The 23,510-nt window shown below is 41.9% G+C and overlaps 1 protein-coding gene and 2 non-coding genes across 3 annotated transcripts in view; all 3 read left to right on the top strand.

Moving 5' to 3' along the window:
- Positions 1-23,510, top strand: part of IARS1 (isoleucyl-tRNA synthetase 1) — a 703,557-nt gene that overhangs the window by 20,325 nt on the left and 659,722 nt on the right. The window contains exons 2-4 of the mRNA XM_069206674.1: positions 10,311-10,436; positions 14,732-14,888; positions 20,599-20,718. Coding sequence (XP_069062775.1) covers positions 10,318-10,436; positions 14,732-14,888; positions 20,599-20,718 — 396 coding nt within the window. The 5' untranslated portion in view covers positions 10,311-10,317. The remainder of the gene's footprint in view (positions 1-10,310; positions 10,437-14,731; positions 14,889-20,598; positions 20,719-23,510) is intronic.
- Positions 15,836-15,967, top strand: LOC138260612 (small nucleolar RNA SNORA84). The gene has a single exon (XR_011198917.1). It is a non-coding gene; the product is annotated as a small nucleolar RNA SNORA84 (small nucleolar RNA).
- Positions 20,939-21,069, top strand: LOC138260613 (small nucleolar RNA SNORA84). The gene has a single exon (XR_011198918.1). It is a non-coding gene; the product is annotated as a small nucleolar RNA SNORA84 (small nucleolar RNA).

Raw genomic sequence — 23,510 nt, 5'->3', positions numbered from 1 at the left:
TAGCCTTCTCATTGTATCACATGAGATACCTTCATCTCAACAGATGCACCAAGCCTACCTCAAAGTCCATTTCTTAATTCCATACACCCCCGCCAACATGAAAATGACGCCAACACATCATTCATACAGGCATTTCTTCTGTTATTGTTATATATTTACTTTGATCATATTCCAAAACAATCACATCACACAGATGTTTTTTCATCACCAATGGCAGGTCATATGTTAATAAATGTGCTTTATGGCCCACAAGGCAATCTCACCTAAATAACATGTCCACCCACTAAGTCCCTATTTGCCTTTTGTAATTTTCCCTGATGTTCCCCTCCTGTGTTATTAACCACCCTCCCCTCATCTCACCAAAGCTAAAAGTGACCACCTTGTCAATTTCAAAGCACCACATCCACTTTAAAAAATGCTGTCCTCACTGTAAATTGTATTGCAGTATCCATCACTACTTCATCTAGTGAACTGTCTTTTCTAGAATATTTAACCAATCCTTGAATAATTATTGCTGTTACATTTTATCCCTACCTGCTTGAACAAATAGCCACTGCCAAAGCCTACTGTCTAGCTAAGAGCAATCTAAGTATCATCCCAATGAAGTCTAGACCCAACCTTATTTGAAATGTTCAACTGTGACAATATGCGAACTATATGGTAGGAGTTTCTTCTTACATCTTGGCCACTGTTCAGGACATTTCTGGGCACCTTTTGCAGTAATGGCCACAAGAATCTTCTGCTCAGCTTCTCCCCCCCCCCATTTTTTTCTTGCAAGATTCCCCTTTAGGAGCCATCTGTAGCAAATCCATTCTTCCACTTGGAGAAACTGAAAGTAGTCCCTAGAAAACAAAACACCTTACTCTACCGAAGCCAACACTTCAAGCTTTTCTGTAAATTACAGCGTTCTACTTAATACTTTTCTATTTGTTTTACTTTTCCATTGCCTCATTTTACGTCCTTGACATTTATTTATTTTACTTTTTTGTTCTCAGATGTAGACTTTTTAGATATAAAATGTTCTTTGTTCAGTTTGCCTCTTTGTTTGATAAAAATACAATCTGCCATATTTTGGGTTGAGAATGCCCCTTGCACAGTGAAACAGGCATGTGCCCCTGTCCTGTAAGAGAGAGCTGCATGTCATCTTGGTATCCTTACTTTGTTTTGACTGAACACACTTGAAATTCTACATGCACACTGATGTCTAAGCTTTTTGTGCACAATTTGAGACGAGTGGTCACGAGGAGTGCACGGAGCAAGCCCTGTCATGGACACAAGGCAGCTGTCTGGTTCTTGGGTAATGTACATTAAGCAGTGGTGCCAGCATGCCATTTTGTTTTAAAATTCATTTAACTTAGCAAGATTTTTTCATGGTTAGGTAAGTGCGGTGCTCAATTGCATATTGTTCTTCTTATATTGTAGTGCCCAGGACCTGCATTGACATCCTGTTTGTAAGTGTGTGCTGTGAATGGTGTTGGTAGTATAAGTTGTAAATGTGAGTGTTACTTCAGAGTACAGTGGAATATATTTTGAATTCCAGAGCACAACTGCGCACAAGATAGAGGTTGTGATCAACCTCCACAGACTTGAAAGTGCATTGCTAGAATTCCCAACATAAAGGGTGCAGTCCAGACACTGTAGTCTGGGAAAATGCAGACAGAACAGCCTTTGGAATTACAACAGTAATCCTTTGGAAAGGAACTGTCAGGATCATAGGCACTGGTAATTGTTTAGACGGTGCTCCCGCTGATGTACAAGTTTGTGTTTAGAGTGAGCAAGAAGGCCCTTGTCCCCTACCAGGACCACACTGGAGGGCATGGAGAGTGAGACAACAGGTGAAATGGCTGGGTTGCACTGCTTTCCTGGCTCTCAGTTTTTATCTAGAACTTGGAAGGTATAGTGGGTTGGAGACGCTACCCTCTCCCACAATAACAAGAAATAGAACAAAGTGAGATAAGGAGGGGGAGTCAGTGTAATTGCTGTGGTCTTCTCCCATTATTGGCCTTCCATCTGATCTCCTTGGTGGACTGGGAAGAGGAAAGCAACTTCAGTATCTGGGTGAAATGAAGCACTAGTCACCAGAATAGCACTTACAGAGTGACAGAAGGTAACGTGCAAAGAGGGAACTGGCAGTGAATCGTTGGTGCCTGATATCTGGCAATGTTGTGCTTACTTACAACTGGCAATGGCTTGCTTGTGGGGTGGTGATTTTTTGCGTCATCTAAATTGATTAGTGCTAATTGGAAAAACTTAAGTAGGCAAATGTGGGATAGTTGTTAGCTTTAATTAATGTACAGTGCAATGCCAGACTGAGCGCTACATATTTTGGAGGTAGTCCCCATCTTTCGCAGGTTGACCACTTAACATCAGCTGGTGAACATGGGCAGTAAGGACCTAGTCTGCTGATTCTCATATTTGTGTCTGAACTAGAAGGGGATTGAGGAGGAGGGTAGGAGATTGCCAATCTCTTCCAATCTTTCTTGCACCCTAGACTCAAACTCTTGGGCTAGAGTTTGGTGCAGGAACTAAAATAGTTGGGATTGCTCTGTCCATTCACTTCACTTAATATACTCGCTACTTTGCCTTAAGATCTTTTGCAGCAGTACAAGTGGAAGGCAGAGAGAACCCTCGCCTCTGCCTGGCTCGCTCTTCCGGCATAAAGAGAGAATCTAAAACGCCCCATGCCAAGCCAAATATGTCCATGCTTACAGTCACCCTCCTTTCTCTACTCCCGCTTGGCTCCTCAACCCTTGCTCACATTTACCACCCACTCAAAGCATTAATTGCAACGTAATTTGGAGTTACAAGCAGAATTTCACCTGGAAAAAATGGGTCCACTCATTTCTTCCCTGTGCCATGGGGGTTCATTGGTACAAATCTGTTTTAGGTGTGGGAATACAGGGAGTGCAGAATTATTAGGCAAATGAGTATTTTGACCACATCATCCTCTTTATGCATGTTGTCTTACTCCAAGCTGTATAGGCTCGAAAGCCTACTACCAATTAAGCATATTAGGTGATGTGCATCTCTGTAATGAGAAGGGGTATGGTCTAATGACATCAACACCCTATATCAGGTGTGCATAATTATTAGGCAACTTCCTTTCCTTTGGCAAAATGGGTCAAAAGTAGGACTTGACAGGCTCAGAAAAGTCAAAAATAGTGAGATATCTTGCAGAGGGATGCAGCACTCTTAAAATTGCAAAGCTTCTGAAGCGTGATCATCGAACAATCAAGCGTTTCATTCAAAATAGTCAACAGGGTCGCAAGAAGCGTGTGGAAAAACCAAGGCGCAAAATAACTGCCCATGAACTGAGAAAAGTCAAGCGTGCAGCTGCCACGATGCCACTTGCCACCAGTTTGGCCATATTTCAGAGCTGCAACATCACTGGAGTGCCCAAAAGCACAAGGTGTGCAATACTCAGAGACATGGCCAAGGTAAGAAAGGCTGAAAGACGACCACCACTGAACAAGACACACAAGCTGAAACGTCAAGACTGGGCCAAGAAATATCTCAAGACTGATTTTTCTAAGGTTTTATGGACTGATGAAATGAGAGTGAGTCTTGATGGGCCAGATGGATGGGCCCGTGGCTGGATTGGTAAAGGGCAGAGAGCTCCAGTCCGACTCAGACGCCAGCAAGGTGGAGGTGGAGTACTGGTTTGGGCTGGTATCATCAAAGATGAGCTTGTGGGGCCTTTTCGGGTTGAGGATGGAGTCAAGCTCAACTCCCAGTCCTACTGCCAGTTCCTGGAAGACACCTTCTTCAAGCAGTGGTACAGGAAGAAGTCTGCATCCTTCAAGAAAAACATGATTTTCATGCAGGACACTGCTCCATCACACGCGTCCAAGTACTCCACAGCGTGGCTGGCAAGAAAGGGTATAAAAGAAGGAAATCTAATGACATGGCCTCCTTGTTCACCTGATCTGAACCCCATTGAGAACCTGTGGTCCATCATCAAATGTGAGATTTACAAGGAGGGAAAACAGTACACCTCTCTGAACAGTGTCTGGGAGGCTGTGGTTGCTGCTGCACGCAATGTTGATGGTGAACAGATCAAAACACTGACAGAATCCATGGATGGCAGGCTTTTGAGTGTCCTTGCAAAGAAAGGTGGCTATATTGGTCACTGATTTGTTTTTGTTTTGTTTTTGAATGTCAGAAATGTATATTTGTGAATGTTGAGATGTTATATTGGTTTCACTGGTAATAATAAATAATTGAAATGGGTATATATATTTTTTTGTTAAGTTGCCTAATAATTATGCACAGTAATAGTCACCTGCACACACAGATATCCCCCTAACATAGCTAAAACTAAAAACAAACTAAAAACTACTTCAAAAAATATTCAGCTTTGATATTAATAAGTTTTTTGGGTTCATTGAGAACATGGTTGTTGTTCAATAATAAAATTAATCCTCAAAAATACAACTTGCCTAATAATTCTGCACTCCCTGTATGCACAGAAACTTTGTCTGGCCACGTAGTGTGGGCGCAACGTACTCCTAAAACTTAACTCCCAAAAGACAACTCCGTGATATTCCCATGGATGGGTGGAACAGAAGCAATGTTAAACCACAAGTACATGTGACCATGTGTCCCAAGATCAGGTACAAAATCATCATATCAGTAAGACATTCAAATAAGAAAGGGGTGACACAAATGAGTTTTATGGCAGAATTAGAAAATTTAGGAGGTTTATTACAAAAATTCAAAAGTGTACAATACAGAAATTGTAAAATGCAGATCCATAAAGATTCTCAGTCCTACAATACAGGCAAATTAACAAAATCTAAAATAGTCTCAAATTTGCAATAAAATCAGTAAGAAATCGGACATCATCCCAAATAGCATAGCAAAAGTCATCTGTCTCACCCTCAAAATTCGAGGCTTTATGTATAAAAAGAATTCTCAGAATAAAATAAAAACTGCAGATTCATCCTGGTATGAGCAACAGAAATATATCTGCAAATAAGAGAGTTAGATTAAGAGAGTCAGCAAGGCTTGCCATAAATATGGATTCAGATCCTCTGAGCTAATGTCATCTGGAGATGTCAGAACAAACACGTTACAAAGCAACAGTAAATATTGTGAATGAATGCAATGCTGTGTGAAGGCGGAAGAACCTTGACACTTGCTCCATTACAGAGCCCATGCTAGAGAGTCTTCTTCGAGAATTAGTGTCATTCAGAAATAAATAAACATGACTTATTTGACTACATGCAGCAGAAATAATAAACCGACTATGAACATGATGAGACATCTGTTTTGAACAAGACGGCGTCGAGGCCTACTTAGCATGGTCGTAGTTCCCTGGTTTTAAAGGCCGTAGCTAAATTGTTTCAAAGGGAGTAGCAACCTAGTGTACACATGTGAATTTGAGTGTAGATTACTATTCAGCACAGGGTTAATAGCTTCACGTTTCTGATTAATGCTCAAAAGCTCGCTTTCCTTCAGTATTTCCTATGCTTCATCTGCGTCACTTGTAATCATGACAACTCCGCTATGTGGATGTCAGAAGCGAAAAACCTCCAAGTAATGCTGGTTGGGTTATGAAAAAAATCTGTTATTTGATGGAGGAAAACCTGGTAGCCGCGTTGTCTTTGACCGCTCGGAGGATTGTGTTGTGTATTTTTGTGTTGGGAGTGGGGAGCTTTCCCGTTTGCAGGATCTCCTACCCCCCAATAATGGAAAGAAATCACATATTACACTCTCCACATCTTCATGTATTGATTATGCAATGCATTTTTGTCAGGTGTAGTACTCACGAGCAAAGTTATACTCGACTGTTTTCAAGCTACAGTGGGTCAAATCAGTTCTCTGAGGTAAAATCACACCCACCTGGCCTCGTGACCATTATCCTCTTCCTCTGTGATGTCATTGTAACATGCTTTAAATGGGAAAGTAAACAGTGTTTTCTCATGTCAGCAATGCTGTACTACAGTAATAAATGTGTTTTTGTTAGACATATGCCCTAAATAAAGCATGCTACTGGACTACATTTATTTTCAACAGCATGATATATAACAATGTATGGTGTGTACTGTCTCTTGGAGGGCAGGTTATCAATTCTGGAGCACTGATGAAGTTCCGATATTCCATCCGCACATGTAAGCAGCTGAGTGAAAAGGCTCATCGTGTTTCTTAATCTAAGGCTCCCATCCATCAGCTTTTATGAAACTACACCTTACCCTAAAAGGCAGCACAAGTCATGACACACATCAACAAACTGTAATGAGCAATGTGTTTCACTTTGAACTGCTAACTGGCGCACCTGTTCTCTCAGAAATCACTTCAATCCATCTAAAGGACCAGAGTGTGATTTTGCTTTGGTTTTCTCCAAGCAGCATTTTTGATGCAAGTCTTTTCCATAGCTTTGTACGAACCGTAAAGGCAAATATTTTTTTTTAATGATTATTTATTATTGATGCAGGTAAGTACATAGTAGACAATTAGAGATGATCAGTTGAACATTATAGACAATGTAACATACATGACTGGCGATCAAATGTGTAATGGCTCACCAGAGCCGAAATCCCACAGGAGCATTTTGCAAAAATATAAATCAAACATTTCTAGTAACATACTCTTGCAGTGAACCCATAATAGAAAACCCTATCGGCTTCGGACAGGTTCTACTCCACTATCCCAAATTAAGAAATATTATCCAAACACAGGCTCCTCACTGAGCAAGAGAAGGCAGGTATATCCGAAACAGCTTCTCGAAGTCTTTAGGTCTTGAAGCGCTGAGAAGAGTTGCAGAGTAAGTTAGTTTCTGACCATTCCTCACAAAGAGTCATATCTTTAAGCAGCTTTTGAAATCGAAGGTATGGATGGCCCTGGTGCCTCTCCTCCCCCATGGTAACTCGACGCTTTACCAAGAGAATCTCAGTAGAGATGAGCTTGCAGAAAACCTTAGGAACATATTTAACGTACCCAAGAAATGCAGGGTCTATTGAGAGCTGTAGCCCAGGTTGGGTCATAGACTCAACTGTATGCAGAAGGTGGTCCCAGAACACAGCATTGATCGAGAAGTTCCAGGCTAAATGTAGAAGATCTGCATCCCGCCCCCCCCCACATCTTTTACATCACGTGCCCTCAGAATGAGCATACTTAGTTACGATCTTTGGGGTAAGGTATGGTTCCTGGAAGAACTTATAGTGGATTCATCAATATCAACCACTGGGGAAACCTCTCCAGTCTGCTAACGGTAGTAGTGCCACATCTCATCCATGACCTTAATGCTTGTGTTGTCGCACATTGTAATTGTGCTCGGGGTGACTCCCCATCTATCAGTGACCTGACCCCAGAGTACACGTTCGAGAAGTTTAATGGGATGTGTAAACAATAATAGAAGGGACAGTACTGGTGGTTCTTAAAGAAATGTAGGGTAAAGACTAAGAAAAGTGTGGTAAAAAGTGCCCTCCTTAATGGTGCCCATTAATGTGGCCTCTGAATCCCCCAGGTACCTCTCATACTTTAGTCATGATTCTGGAGCAAGTCACCTAAAGTAACACTATGTTTGTTGTGGAGATGTCATCATGGCCAAGAAGCAGTCTATGTGAAGAGGGAAATAGTGTTTAATAGAGATGAATGGGGGAGCAGGCCACTGTCATGCCTTTCAGCGTAGCTAGTGAAGACAAGGCCCAGGCTGTGCATGGTACTGTGTGGATCTTAGTTTGGTCTTGCACATAGGGTATAGGGGGGCTTCCTATATGGGATGTGCGTGTATTTGTCCCTGTTATAAAATGAGTTGCAGAACAAGCCAGCTATTATGAATCCAATGTGCATAAATTGTACCTGGGCCACCAAGTAGTATACCTCAAAATGAAGTTAAACCCCACCATCATTTAAAAGACATAACTGACTCCAACTCCGATAAGGATGCTTACCCGCCCATGCCAAATGAAGCTTAAGCGAGTTTAGTTGTGTAAAGCCTTGTTCATAGAAATAGGTATGTTCCGAAACATGTAGATTAACTCTGGCAATATTATCATTTTCATCAGCGTTACCCTACCCGCCAAAGACTGGGGGACAGTAATCCAGTGTTCCACCCTAACATGCAGGCCTTCAACATATACATATTCTTAAGCTGTTGAATCTCAGATTTGATCCCTTCTAATGTAATAGGTTGATTTATTGTAGTACGCTCCTCCAGTCACAGTCATGCTAAAGTTGCCTGCTGTTGTTAAGAATGAATATCCTCGCCATCAGCCTTCAGTTAGGAGGTATACAGACCCCTTTAGAATGCAACAAATGTGTCTGGGATGTAAAGGGTCCTACCATAGGGTGACTGTATGCAAGTAATATGACAAGCAGCCCAGTTAGGCCTGAGCAGGGAAGTTAGTGTTCGCACTGACCTATCTCCGTCCCCATATCTGTGGACTAATGCATATTTGCCCAGAAAGTTTACCTCTCTGTCCGCTTTCTCCTTAAACTCTGTTAATTTAGTTTGCATAGGTCCTAGAAGGGTTTTATCTCCAGGTTTTATCTCCAGTCTATAAAGAGGAGCTTGGATGGACTTTAAAATCCAATTACCAGTGGCGATGCATTTCCTGCAGATAACAACCTTATAGTTGTCCTACAGAATAGCTACCTTATCAACTGAACTCCTACTGAACTGCTGAAAGTTTGTAATAGCTTGACGAATTTCCTGTCGAAATACTATATCTAATAAATTCTGAGGAGAGAGGTGCCATAAGTATGCCTGTTTACAACCACTGGGGAGTTCCAGAGCTAACATCACCGGGCAGTGGTCGGGCAGGGTTTGGGAAAAATGTATTATTTCCCCAAGCCAGCCCACCACGTCTCTTGAGCCCAGCCAAAAATCTATGCGGGAAGAGGTGTAGTGTACTGATGAATGAAAAGTGTATTCAAGGTGTGACAGACACTTTTTCAACCAAAGATCAACAAGGTCAGAGTGTTGCATTACCCCTAGAAGAGTCTCGCAAGCTTTAGTGTGTTATAGAGTCCTCTGTTCAGAGCAGTCGAACTTCACATTCAATACAATGTATTGATCGCCTCCCCATATAATAGTTTGTGGATCCAACTCTGAACAGTGTTTCATGATTGTAAGGAAGCACTCAGGGCTGTTTGTATTCGGGCTTTACGTATTGATCAGGGTGACATTAGTGTACTTAATGAGGCCCTGTAGGAGCACAAATAGAACCTCCTGGTCAATTGTACTTTTGCATTTTTTGAAACTGAACTAACTTCAGTATAAGAATGACCACACCTCTGGAGTAACCGGAATATGAACAAAAGTATCTGTGAGCACCGCATGTGGAGGCAAAGGAATTCCCCTGGGGAGGAGAAAGGTGCGTCTCTTGCATAAAGATAATATCCATTGCATGCCTTTTTAAGTAAGCATGGACCGGTCTGTTTTCCTCGATTTGAGCTGTGTAACATTCCATATTACCAATCTTAGGGGCTATGGTGCTGCTGCTTCTAGAAAACCTTTTTCATGGTGGTAATGGTGGTGATGTGCATGATGTTTAATTTAGAGAGACTCTCCGTTTAGTGCATATGTTCTAACTCCAAAGCATGGTTTATGGACACCTTTGCCATCGCTTGACCAATGTGCCTTGTGTTTGGCTTCCCTACATAGCTCCCAAATTAGAGGGTACTTATCAAGTTGAAACAGTCCAAGTCCGAGTTTGACTTCCGTATGGTGTCTTTTCTTCACTCTCCTTTCTCAAGATTATGTCTGGACAATGTTCCCTCAAGGGAAAGCGTGGTTGATCTGGAGGTGGAGCTGTAAGGCTTTCGAAAGTGGTGGTTGTAAAGAGAATTAATTGAACCGATAGGTCTTGGTGGCTGTCCACACTACAAGCACATAATAAGCTTTTGGATTATTCCAAGGTTGGTATGATCAGTGCAAGATGAACACAGCAACCTGTAAACATCCTGAGATTTTTACAGGTTTTACGGAATGGTTTAAAGTGTGGTTTGACTGTTTAGTTCCTAAAGATTAGTGGGCAATGTTAAAGGCTTTCTGGGAAGCAGGGGAGATTTTTAAGGGGGAGTTGAGGCCTTCTCTTGCTCGTAAGGATTGTGATGACTAATATTCAGGGTAGGTGAAATGAAAGCTAAGAATAAGTAATCAGAGCATCTCTGCTTGAAGTCAAGATTTTTGTTTATATGGAGATGGATTTTATGGATGATTGAGCTCTAGGTAGTTCAAACGTCATGCTTCATAGATGTCTTGAAACCTTTGTGAATGCTTTGAATCTAGTTGGTGAATGGGCTTGACAGAATATTGGAGATAATTGGTTGTGTTTTAATAACTATTTTTTGGTTGTCTACAGGATCAACATGATTCAGCTTGTTTCTGAGAATATCAATTTTCCGTCTGAAGAAGAAAAAATATTAGAGCTCTGGAAGAAACTTGATTGTTTTCAAGAATGCATGAAGCAGTCAAAAAACAGACCTAGGTAAGAAGTGAGAATCTAAGCAACATATAGAAACGTGGGAAATTTGCATTTTGTTTTTTAAAAGAAATTAGTTAAATATATGCTCTCTGAAGTGGTCCCCTCATTGATATGGCGCAGACTTTGGAGGGTTAAAAAAAAAAGAGGAATTTTTCTTTGTGCCTTCTGACTCCTATTCTGTTTTAGTCTCTGCAGCAGTTTGAAGGTATGATTTAGAAAAGTATTACTTTTTTTTAAATTCCAGCCACCACTGGTTGTTTTTGAAGCGGGCGTCTTCAGTCATTTAAAGTCTAACTCATATTTTCCTAAATATTGAATCAAAGGCAGACACTCCCTGGCAGATATTACTCTGTAAATGCCATTATGTGCTCAAGCATAGGTTGTGCTGAGAATGCCTTGACTTTTGTAGTTTTGATCTCTACATGAATACATAACTGTAAGAAACAAAACTCACTTCCATAATAAATGTTGTTCTTTTTTTGACAAGGCTGGAAACAAACTACCAACAAAAATATTGTATCATTACTGGGATTGTATGTGCATAAAAACGTATTTTTGTTGATGCGTAAAGCCACAACATTTTTGTGTTGTTGTGTTTTTTTTCTTCTTCTTTTTAACCGATTTATATTAAGTCTCAATATGATTTTCATTATTACACTTAGAGCCGGTATTCCAAGGCTTCTCAGAATCATATCAATAAAAGAAATACCCTGTGTACCCGATTTTTCACTGTGAAAAAACAAGCATGAGAGCATTCTTTACCTAAATACTTGAAAATTTCCCCTTTCCTCTACACACTGATAATTTAGGATATTCCTCGTTTTTTTGGCCTGGGATAATCTAAAGATATGGCATATCATTACAGAATATCTGTTTGTCTATGACACAATTTGTCTGCTATTATTCAGTCAATCAAGTGAAGGTCTCATAGGGATAGGCTTGAAAACATTTCCTACAATTCCTTTCCCAAGTATTTCTTTGGGTTGGTGTATATGTTGACAGAAGCTATCCTTCTATTTTGCCAGATGTTTTGCCAGTCTCTCTATTGCAGTTAAATCACAAACTTTCCTCTCCCACTTCTTAACTTTTGGCCATGCACACTGTCTCCAAGACCTAACTATTGCCATCTGTGCGGTCAAGGGCAGTTGAAATATAGCTTTGCCTTCCCTTTGTCTAGCATCTTCCCATTTCACTGTGGAATTCCAAATTGTGGTATGCGTGTCCTAAGGAGGAGGAATTCCATGTGCTTACTGTTGCTAGATCTTCTTTACATTAAATTGCCAGTCTAGGGCATTCCCACTACATATATGGAGGAGCTCTTGCATACTTCTTATGTTGTTTCTTGGCTAAGCTGGAGGTTCTGGTTTAATATTCCTCCCACTTTTTTGGATTCATATACCAACCAATTATTATTTTAAAGGTTGTTTCTCTATGATAAATTGCCTTGTTATACCTCTATATGTACATTTTTGGCCAGCTTATGCGTTGTGTGGTATGACTTTAAGTGCGGATCCCCACCTCTTGAAGGTGCTTTCACATTACTTTTCTTAAAGAAGATGAGGAGTGTATATATTTCTGAAATTAGACCCCAAGTTCACCTAAAGTAGTAACGCACCTCTCAGAAGATGCTTTCTGATAGGTACCCTCCTCCCTTGCTTCTGACTGTGACACCCAGTGCGTGAATTGCTAATATCTGAATCTTTCTGTCTCTGAAACTGTAAATACTGTCTTGCAGTCTTTAAAATGCCTTATTTGTCCATTGTGACCCTACAGTCCTCTTCTCTCCATTTATGAAAGATATCTGGCCTTAGCCAGCTGGTGGAAAAAAAGTAGACAGGTTAACATGAAGGGTGAGAGAAATTTCATCAAATGTTGAGAAGCTGCAACTAAATTACAGACTTCAGTAGTGTTTTGATGTCCTGTATGTAATCTAGATTCTGTGGTCTGTCTCTTCTGGGAAGCCAGAAAATAACTGACAAAGGCCAGCGTTCTGTTCCTCAATTTACATGGGCTCAATATTTATTTCAAACCTTTTGGGACTATTCCTTTATAATTCCCAAGTACGGTACCTTGTAGGAACCTTAAATGTCTTAATGACAACATCCTTTCCTGGACTGTATGGCCACTTTCAGCATCTTAACTGAAACCCAGGGTTGGACAAAGAAGGTTGTGTAGCTCTTTGCATGACACACCTGGTAATATCCCTTTGTAGTGTCTCTTTCTTTATTTGTATTGGCAGAACATGTCTTCAGTCCTGTACCTTGTGAAGGAAGCTTCTCACAAGGGTTCATTTGGGTATGTAATAGACCAGGGTATTACTAAACTGTGCTAGTACCCGTGTATAATATTGCTTAAACAGATGCAAGACACAACCTAAGGTAAAAATTAGTAACATGCACAGAGATGTGATGGAGCCAGGTAAGCGCTCCACTTTCCTGAAGAAAATTAATTAAACGACTTTCTAACCACCCGTTCCATTATTAGCCATTAGGCCAGTAAATTCTTCCTACCTAGACAAAAGGTAACAGGACACCTAATGTACCTTAAGAAAAAGCAAATCAGGATGAATGTACAAGGCCAAGCGCTTTCAGAGCATTTAAAAGCAGCTATTGTTCATGAGTTGTGGGTCAAAAAATGTCTAAGTAACATTAGTAGAAGATGAACAATGCAAACCTAAATATATCTAAATACAAACAAGTGATCTGGAGATTTAGATGGCCCTCTCCATTGAAACAGGACAATGAGTAAGTCAACAAGCATTTGCAATGCAACGGGTCTCGCATTTGCTCGAGTTAGAGCTATTAGCGTTGTAAACTCCTAACAGGACTTTTCTTGCCACACAAATTAAAAGAAAAAAGAATGACTGCGATGGCGTATGTAAAATGCAGAGCGATCGCGCTGAAATTGAAAATGAAAAAACAAGTGAGATCGCGCTATGTAAAACCGAGCGCGATCTCGCTGCTTGGAAAATAAAAAGATAAAGTAGTCCAGAAACCAAGCTGAAAACATGGAGCCTTGTATGTTCTCAGTAGTTGGCCGGTGCATTCGAGGAGGGCTAAACACCGGAAAAGGCATGACATACGCATGCCTTTCACTAATGAAATCAAGCGGATTTTAAAATGCAAACCCACAAACCAATGAAAGTGACAGGCGTGACATGGGCGTGGTTTAAAGTCCAAAGAGCGATTACAACAGGCTTGTGTGCTCAACCCTAAAAACCACTAGAGGAAATTAAGGAATTAAAACTGTTTATTTAAAAAATATATATATGTATCTTAGTCACGATCAGCAACGAACTACTAAAACCTAAGGATAAACAAGTCCAAGAGTTCAAATATAGCCTCTACCCACATACGTTAGGCTTAGTGAATGTTGTGGTATCTCACGACTTTAGACCAATTTTAATTTTCTTAAGTTATTTACTTTAAGCATAAAAAATTAAATTAGTAGGTCACATAAATTATACCATATTGATGGTGGTTAATATACGCATGCTTTACCGTATGAGACTTCTTAGGTTGCTGCTGCTTCTACAGTATCTTGATTACTCACGCATATTACTGTGTGTTTTCAGTAGCAGTGAGTTTACCAGATATTGTAGTCTGTCCGCTGGCTTGGCTTATGAAATAGGCCAACGTCCGTTCAGGTTTTTGCATGATATCAAGGTAGCTTTTTAGCATAGTTATAGTTTATACTCTTGCACAGTTGTCATGTTATTCCAGGTAGGGTGCTGGCATCCTGTCCACGTGTATTTTGTTTCTTGCATTTTGCCATTTATATCCCTGCAGTTTACTTGGGAAGAGTGACCTACAAGTTCTAAAGGGCAAAGTAGAAACCAGAACATCGTTGATTATTCACATTTCACGTTTTTAGGAACGTTTTGTTTATAATGAATTGACAATTGTTCAAATTCAGTCTCTCAGCAATAATCCTGGTTAGACGTTCACTGACAAGCTGTACTAAAAGCTGATATATTGATGTACATAGATTCAATTTTGTGAAGAGGTTGAGGAATAAGTGCACAGAGCATCAGCATAAACCCTGCCAGTCAGCCTATAGGATTCAAGGCTACACAATTCTCTCCTAGTCCCTCTTTTTATGTATAAGGATAAAACTCCGGATCTGAAATTGTAAATGTGAATCATGTGTGATGATTTGGTACCAACCAACAGACGCACGAACTCTGACATGGGATGGGGAAGTTGAGTGATGTATACAGTCTGGCCTTTTTTGCTTCCTGGTACATGTAGAGGTGATGGTAATTTAAGTAATGAGATTTTCTTTTTCTTTTCCTTCAGGTATACCTTTTATGATGGTCCTCCATTTGCTACTGGGCTTCCTCACTATGGCCACATCTTGGCTGGGACAATTAAAGATATAGTGACACGATTTGCCCATCAGAGTGGATTCTACGTAGAAAGACGGTTTGGCTGGGATTGTCATGGTCTACCTGTGGTATGTTTGAATAAATACAGGCTTTCTTCTTCTTGGTTACGCTTAGATCCGAGAACTTTTTTAACACCCCTTTAGCCAGTCTTCCATATTTTCCCAACATCCTAGATGGAATCTTAGTACAGCGGTCTCCAAACCACGTAAGCTGGAATCGCACTGATTTGTATTGCAGTTTTTGGCTATCCTACCTTCATGAAGTTTTTGCACATGGCTGACAACTAGGGCCTGTAATCATTGTGTTTTTCTTTTGCAATGTAATGCAATGCTTTTATTTGCAATTACCATTAGTTATCAAAGTTTATGGTAGTTGCTTGTGTTTGTTCCGTTTCATACTATGAATTAAAATGCAGAGTCCTGTGTTTTTTTCTGTCTTTACTAAGGTGCTACTCTACCCCTTTTCTATTTAATTAATGGGAATCTTAGCTTCGTGATTAACATAATTTGTAGATATGACTAAACATTTATCCAAAAGAAGCAATTTGATTGTTGTTCAGGTGAGAAGATACATGTCGATATAATCAGATTTTTAGATGGGTAGTTGTCCATAACCTTTTTCTCACCGAGGCAGTTCAGATGGCATCTACTAGACTTCTAGCGAAGTTGGATCCCCTGTTCATGTTGCCCATTTCTTCTTCTCCTCAGAGTAATCCCAGTCTATTTCTTTCAGATTCTAACAAAGGGCCCTGAGTTTCTCCATCTGAATATCCATACCCGATCAGTTAGAAATTTGTCAGTAGCCCCTAAGTCTCTTTGTAAATTTGATCATATATCCCAACATTCTCATTATATGTTGCCTTTCTCTTTTTTTCATGTTTTCTTGCTTAAGGCATTTCCTCTTTTGTTGAGCATACTTCATTAATCCGGAGTGCTAAATTTCTCCCTTATCTATTGTGGTTGTATTTAATGATGGATATTTTTAGAGAACTGTATTTGTCTGCTTTCGTTTGTGTGCCCAGTGGTTTCTGGGGTCTGCTGTGTGTGCAGCACTTCAGTTTTTTCAAAGGGCAAACAGTACTACTGTGATTTTTGCATGGAGTTTGGTTTCACTGCAAAGCCTCCTTTGCCCCGTCACAGTGACAATAATACTGTAAACAAATGTTTCCTGTTAATGATAATTATGAATTTCTCTTGTGTTTTTACTTTTAGGGAAGAAGAGCAAAGCTTAAACGGATTTCTTTGCATAAAGTGTTTGGAAGTAAAGGGCTTATGTGATAGAGGCTTCTAGCTGCAGATTCCTTACCTTAGAATATTCCTCAGGCGTCGGACTGGATCTGGAAATGTTTGAGCCCTACCTCTGTGCTCCAGTAGGTGGCATCGTTCAGGTCTGGGTCGGCCATGCCGGAGTGACGTGTGTGGTGCCCATGTGGGTACCAACCCAGCTCGCTGACGTCGGCTCTTTTCTTTCTGCGCCAGTCAGAGCAGATCTGGAGAGAGCTACTCCCAGTCAAATTTAAACTGACTTTTTCCTCACCTTTTTGTCAAAGCTTTTTTGAGATTTTCATCTTCTGGCGTATTGGGGATGTACCCTAAAAAGCCAACAGGATTTAAACTATATGGTGCCTGCCTCAAGCAGATGTCTGGGACATACCCTCATTTGGTTTACCTATGGTGCTTGGAGCGGAACCATGACTCCAGCACCTGTGAGGACTGCTGCACCATGAATCCCAAGGTGCTGAGGGAATTGTCATTGAAGCCTCCCGACACCCGATGACCCCACAGCATGCTCAGTTGCGATGAAGGTCCTGGGTTCACTCTTGGAACTGCGTCCGACAATAATCGCCACGATCCAAGTCGCTGGGTAGTTCCCACAAGTGGAAGAAGTGGAAGACGTCAAAGTGGTCTTTGATGGTCCAGGTCATCGGACCATATGAGGGATTGGAGCGTTGGTTATCTAATTGCTCTCAGGTTGTGACAGGTTATGCTCCGTGAATCCTCGACTTTCCCAGCGTGACGCCAGCCCAAATCAAGGAGTTTTAGTAGGCCATACACTCCTCACATGTGGGTGGCTCGATCCCTCTGGTGTGCCTCGAGCCCCATCATCCTACCTGGCTCAGATACATAGCCGGATGGGCGGTGTCCAGTGCCAACTCTGATGCCGACCGGGCCTTCTGAATCTGAGCCAGTGCACTTTTCCTTTGAAAGGCCTGGATGGGGTGGTGACTGGGAGGGGCCAAGGACCCTTGTGGTTACCACCATCCTCTTGATGAACCAGAGGACAACCTGTGCAAGGAAAAGGTGGATACCAGTGGTTAATACACCCCATGAGTCACTTGCCTTGTTTGTTCCCCCTAACGTGGCTACGGAGGAGGGTGCCTCATTTGCAGTGGTAGTACGTACGGCAGCTGAGGTCTTGAACCTTCAGTGGCCCACAGTGGTGGTCTAAACTAATGTTTTGATAGAGGTGCTTCAGCTGGTAGTTGCCCCTTCTGTACCATTACTCCCATTCAACAAAACCATTATAGATGTGGTCCCCAGGGCCTGGTCGAAGCCCTGTGCATGACGGTTGCTTGTCACATTGCCCTTCTCCTGGGGACCCCAGTTTCCTCACCCAGCACCCCACCCCAGTGAGCTTGATGGTCCAAACCTCCACTTCCAGAATCAATCCCAGAGTCTTCCTTATCTCTCCATCGGATAGGGGAATCCAAAAGGCTGAATACCTTTGGTCTGAATATTTTCTCTTCTGCCAGCTTGGCACTACGGTTAATGATACTGTGTGCCTTTTGGGCCGATAGCCACACTGTATGGGATTTGGTTACGGAAGTGCTACCTATGGTCTCGTATTGGCCCCGAGCAATACTCTTTCAAGTAATTTCTGACAGACAAGATGCAGCAAGGTTCACCATCAGATGTGGACTTGACATGATCGAAGTGATAGGCAGCGATTTCATCATGAGTGCCACATAGGTGTGGTGTCTATCTGAGAACCACTGTTTTTTCAGGCGATGTCTAAGCTTCGCTCCTGAACATGGCCTTTGATTTCTCTCGACTCTTTGGTGAGTAGGTGGACTCAGTGATGGATCACTTTAAGGATAGCAGAGCTACGGTCTTGGACATATACATGGCCCCACTCCAACCACAGTCCGCCTTTAGAGTCTTCTGTTGCTTCTGTAGGGTCTACCAATTGCATTCCTTCCATCCCTGCCACCAAGGCCAACAGGTTTCCCAGCCTTTTTGTGGCTGCAGGTCCTACAGACTATGTGGGACCACCAGCCATAGGTCGTGTTAGTCCACCACCCTGTGGCAGCCTAAGCTTCCAAACCATTTTAGTTTGTGCTTATACCAGCACCGGCAGGAGGCAGAATCTGCCATCACCTGCCCCACTGGCTGTCTGTAGCCTTGGACAAGTGGGCTTTGCAAATAGTCCAGAGTTGCTACTCCATCTCCTTTCTGGAACCTTCCCCGCCCGTGCTACCCACTCACAACCGGCTGACGGAGAACCAGCTCTCCTAGCTCTGTCAGGAGGAAGCTTTGGCCTATTTGGCCAAAGGGGCCATAGAGTGGGTGTCCGCATCAGTTGTGGTTGCTATTCCCGCTACTTTCTGGTGCCCAAAAATGATGGAGGCCTCTGTTTTATTCTAGACCACCACCTCCTCAGATTTTTCCTTAAAAAGGAGATGTTGAAGATGTTCACCTTAACTCAGGTGCTGTCTGCCCTGAACCCGGGAGACTGGATTGTAGCACTGGACTTGCAGGACACATTTCCACATCCCCATGCTGCCTGCCCACATGCGCTATGTGCGGTTGACTGTGGGACAAGATAACTTTCAGTTTGCCGTTTGCCCTGCTGGTGTTTACCAAAGTGATGGCGGTGGTTGCAGCTCATCTTAAGAGGTCAGGAATTCCAGTCTTCCCTTCCCTTTTACTATTGGCTGTTAAAGGCAGGCTTGTCCTGAGGTAGTCATCTCCTACCTTCAGACTACGGCAGACTTCCTGCATTTGCTGCGGTTCACTTTTAATGTGCCAAAGTCCTACCTGACTGACTGTGCACGCTCCGGCTTCATGCTTGGAGATCGTGTGGCAACAGCTTTCGACAATATGCGTCTGCTGTTGTGACATTTTGGGCATCCAAGGATATTGATCCTCTTTCTGCACCCTTAGCCCAAGTTATATTGTTGGTTCTTTCTTTGGCCCAGCCGAGCTCTGCTCTGGGTGTAGTTAAAAGTTACTTGGCCACCATTTTGGTGTTCTTGCATTCCCTTCCAAGCCATACATGATGTTCCGGTGGGATTGTAATTTGGTTCTGACCTTTCCTAATGTGTGCGCCTTTTGAGCCTCTACACAGCTGCCCATTCTGCCTGCTTACCACCAGGACTGTTTTTGTGGTGGTCATAATATCCGCAAGGAAGGTCAGTGAACTACAGGCACTCTTTGTGCACCCTTCTTATACCACCTTTTACCCAGACAGGCTTGTTCTGCGGATTCATTTTGTCCTTTGTCCTGAAGTTTGTGACACTTTTTTTTTGTAGGTCAAAACATCACCTTGCCTATCTTTTCTCATTTTTTAAAGAAGAGGAGAGTCTCCTGTCTGGACCCAAAAAGAACGTTGTTGTTGTACCTAGATCGCAGAAAAGAATTCCGGGTGGACATTTAACTCTTTGTAGAGTATGTCGGGCTAAGAAAGGGAAGGCCATGCTGCAAAAAAGGAGCATGTCACAATGGATAGTACTCTGCATAAAGATCTGCTATGCATTAGCTAAGTAACAACCACCTGACGGCTTACACGCTCACTGTGCCAGAGCCAAGTTTGCGACCTCGGAGTTAGTTTGTGGAGTCCCTGTTCTGGACACTTGTCAGGCAGCATCGTGGGCGTCACATTCCCAGGTGGGAGAAAATAGGATAGATGATGGTGAAGGGAACCTGTAAAAAGCAAGAGGCAGCAGAAGAGGGAGGTGACTGAGATAGTAATGTGGGATATTGAGATAAATCAGAGCCTAATGGATATTTTGAAACAACGGTTCACTGCTTGGCGATTTCCAGGGCAGATTAGTGACTGCCCATATGAGGCAGATTTTCCCTTTCACGTCTTGAAAGGATCATTTCTCAAATCTTGATAATATACATCTGAGCATACAGCTGAGGGGGAAAGAGTGAGGCCAGATAAAAACTTTAGGGCTTCTGTTTTCCCAGGTGCCGAGGCTTCTGTGATGATTGCAATATTAGTAATAGAGGAATAGCCCTCCTCTTGGTGGTAAAGGCTTGACCCCAGCATTTGCCTTGCCATGAGTGGGTGCTTTCATCACTTTAGACCTCACCATGGGTTATCCATGTACCTGATCGGTGTGGCCCATGTGCTTTAAGTCTAGGGGGATTGGCAATCTCATTTGGGACACATTTGCTGCAGATGGAGGACACATAGGAAAGAATCCTATCCAGTTCACAAAATAATTTCAGGAGTAACCGATTTGCCAGACCTGGTCTGTGTGAATAGCAGGCTGCCTGCACAGTAAACGGATAATACTCTGTGGTACAGCACATTGCATTACATTACAGTACAGTGCAAATTACTTTACTGCTAATGTTTGTCATAATCTACTAATAATTAAGCATCATGATATTTTGTTTAACGTCCTTCTGCTATAATTTAAAATCATTTTGATTATGGGGAGTACAATATTATATCATGTTTATGATTGTATATGGAAAGTGGCTGCTGTGTTTTAGTTGTAAAGAGTTTGTAGTTTCTAATCTGAAAGCAACATGTTACCTTTTACAGGAGTATGAAATTGACAAGAGCTTGGGGATCAAAGGACCAGAGGATGTTGCCAAGATGGGCATTGCAGAGTATAATAAGCAATGCCGGGGAATCGTCATGCGATATTCTCAGGAGTGGGAGGTACAGTATGTTTTATATGGGTTTTTAGACTGCTTTAAATGTTCAGGCGTTATTCCATAACTGAAGGGTGGTATTCCCATCTGGGCCCCCAAACGTGAACATTAGGAATGAGACAAACACCTCACTTATGTCCCATCGATTGCCTTTTTCTATGAACGTATTTTAAAAATGTGATTGATTACTTGAGTGTATTTTTTAAGCCACTTTATTTAAAAATTTGGCCTAGTGGTTTCTGAACACTATAATTTGTGCAGTTCTTTAGTATATAAAAATGGGCCTAAATTAACATTGGTTTTTGCATGGAGTCTGTAATAATTTAGCAGTGTCCAGAGCCCTGCCACATTTACACACATCTTCCTATTTTTTTTTCTTATAAAGTTTTTGTAGGACATCAGTCACTTTTTGGTCAATTCAGGGTGCTGCAGGTATCCAACTGTATGTGCATTAGTTGGGTGTGTTGGTTGGGAGTAGGAAAGGTGGGCCTTTGTTTGATTTTCCTCACGCCCAACCGTGCACGCATGAAGTTCCTGAAAATTAAGTTTTTATGTTTTTTTTTATTTTTTTAATAACATAAATTTTCACTATGTCCTCTCGATAAGATTGAAAAAGTTCCTCAGCTTGGAACTCAGGATTCCTGTGGCATTGCATCTTAATTTAGTTAGTAGAGGGATTTCTGACTGATCAGATGTGCAGGTGCCGAATACACAGTACTGTTGTGCACATAGCTTCTGCAAATAACTTGTGCCTTTACCTCAGTAAGCCTTGGACAGTGTATACAGAGTTTAAAACCTGAACCTTGCATCCAAGGTTGGAGAGTCTTATCACTTTTAGAGTTCCTATATCTGGTTTCTTCTTCAGTTTCAGGCATGTTCTGGCTGCTTGGGTTCTACCCTCCATAGAGAGAGTTGCTTTGTGAACTGGTAAAGACTATGTTCCACTGGTCTAGTTGTGCTAACATCATATCTTGTACCAGTATCGCACAAGGTTTCTTTGGAGCAATACAAGTATTTTTGACAGTAGAAAGAATTGCGGGCTGATGGCCTCTGATATCATCCTCCAACCTGATCGTGCTACCCTCAACTGCTGTGCAAGCTCTCAAGCCCAAAGCACCCCTCACAACTTCCTCATTCATTTTCTCTTTCACCCAGTGTATCAGACAGAAAATGAATTTTCCCTGCAATAATGTCATACTGTATCCTTTTATGGAATACATGAATCCACACAGCTGGTTGAAAGCACCAGTTAGTCCATTGTTCACTACAGTGCATTATCATTAGCAGTGAATTTTGGTCAGAGTGTGATCTTTCGTGTTATTTCACATTCATCACTAGCTTGCTGGACACTCTATCCAAGTTACTAGAGCCCATTGCATCATTTAATTGCAAGACTTTTGAAGGCCAGTAAAGTCATGGTTCTGACTACAGGAGCAAGATGATGAAAGGATTTAAAGTAGAGGGTCTGCAGTGAAATTGAAGTTTTCCAGTATGCCCTGAAGACACTCCAACCCTCCCCCAGTGCCAGCCCTCCGAATCAGCATATAAAAAAAATCACATTCAAATGGAAGTCGAGGTATGATCCTGATTAAAACCCACCTAGCATTGAAGGAGGATTTTGGTACCTCCATCGCCTAGACAGCTGGTCCCTTTACTCCGTGACGTGTGTAACACAAAGAGGAGAAAAGTAGCAGTGGTCAGTCATGTACAGCACCTCCTTAAGGGCCAGTTGTGTAGACATAAATCACTCCATAGGTAACGGCACTATGCTATCCAAGTAGTGCCATATGTTATGGGAAAAACTCAGACAACAGACGTGCCCATAAAGTACACCTAGAGCTGTAATACTGTGATACCAAAGTGTGCAGGGACCATCCATTCAGTCCAGTAAGAACATCATTCCAGTAAAAGAAGAATCTTTTTATTCCAAGAGATGCAGACAGCCGACACGTGTTTCGTCAATGACTACTTTTTCAAGGCTAAATGCACATCAATGTAATGCCTGTCTTACTTGGCCAGAAAACAGGCACCCTTAGCCGTGAAATCTAGTTAGGCTGCAAATCTAAGATCTGGTAGCCAAGATGCTGTGTTTAAGTATACAACAAGGCCATGATAAGCCCCCCTCCCTCCCGAATACTGGCATAAAATTGCCTTAGATTTAATCAAAAGGCAGCACAGGAATTACGTTGATCTGCGTTTTATACCAGCTGCCTACTAGAATACTCTTAATGTGTTCTTTACTATGCCTCTGAAATTGTTTGCGTAACTGTATCAGAGTACTTGACCCTACCTTGGTAATGATACACCTGTGGTCACTGCCTTTAACTTTATCAGGGCCTTCTTGATGTTGAATCAGATTTGCAGCCATATTTGAGTTTTTTAACCTTGAGAAAGTCGTCATCAACGAAACACGTATCAGCTGTCTGCATCTTTTGGAATAAAAAGATTCTTCTTTTACTGGACTAATGTTCTTACTGGACTGATTGGATGACCCTTGCATACTTTGGTATCACTTTATAACTGCAGTAGATGTATTTTATGCACATGTCCTTAACTTGTCTGTTTCTCTTATGACTTTTCAGATACAATATGAGTATGTGATGCTTAGTTGATGTCGCCATAAATTTCCCATTCCATATCAGTAAACAGCACTCTGTTCTGAATGTCATTGGAAAACAATCAAACCTGACATTCAAGGCAGGAGTCCCTACCTCCAACTCTGGGAACTGAAGTGGGACTTGCATTCTTTTCTCGGTTATTGAGGTGGAGTAGAAGGCAGGGCTGGGTGAGCTTTATCCT

Source organism: Pleurodeles waltl, chromosome 9 (assembly GCF_031143425.1).
Source record: "Pleurodeles waltl isolate 20211129_DDA chromosome 9, aPleWal1.hap1.20221129, whole genome shotgun sequence".
In the NCBI taxonomy this organism is placed as follows: Eukaryota; Metazoa; Chordata; class Amphibia; order Caudata; family Salamandridae; genus Pleurodeles; species Pleurodeles waltl.
The sequence above is the reverse complement of the archived record's forward strand: the minus strand, read 5'-3'. Positions and strand labels throughout refer to the sequence as shown.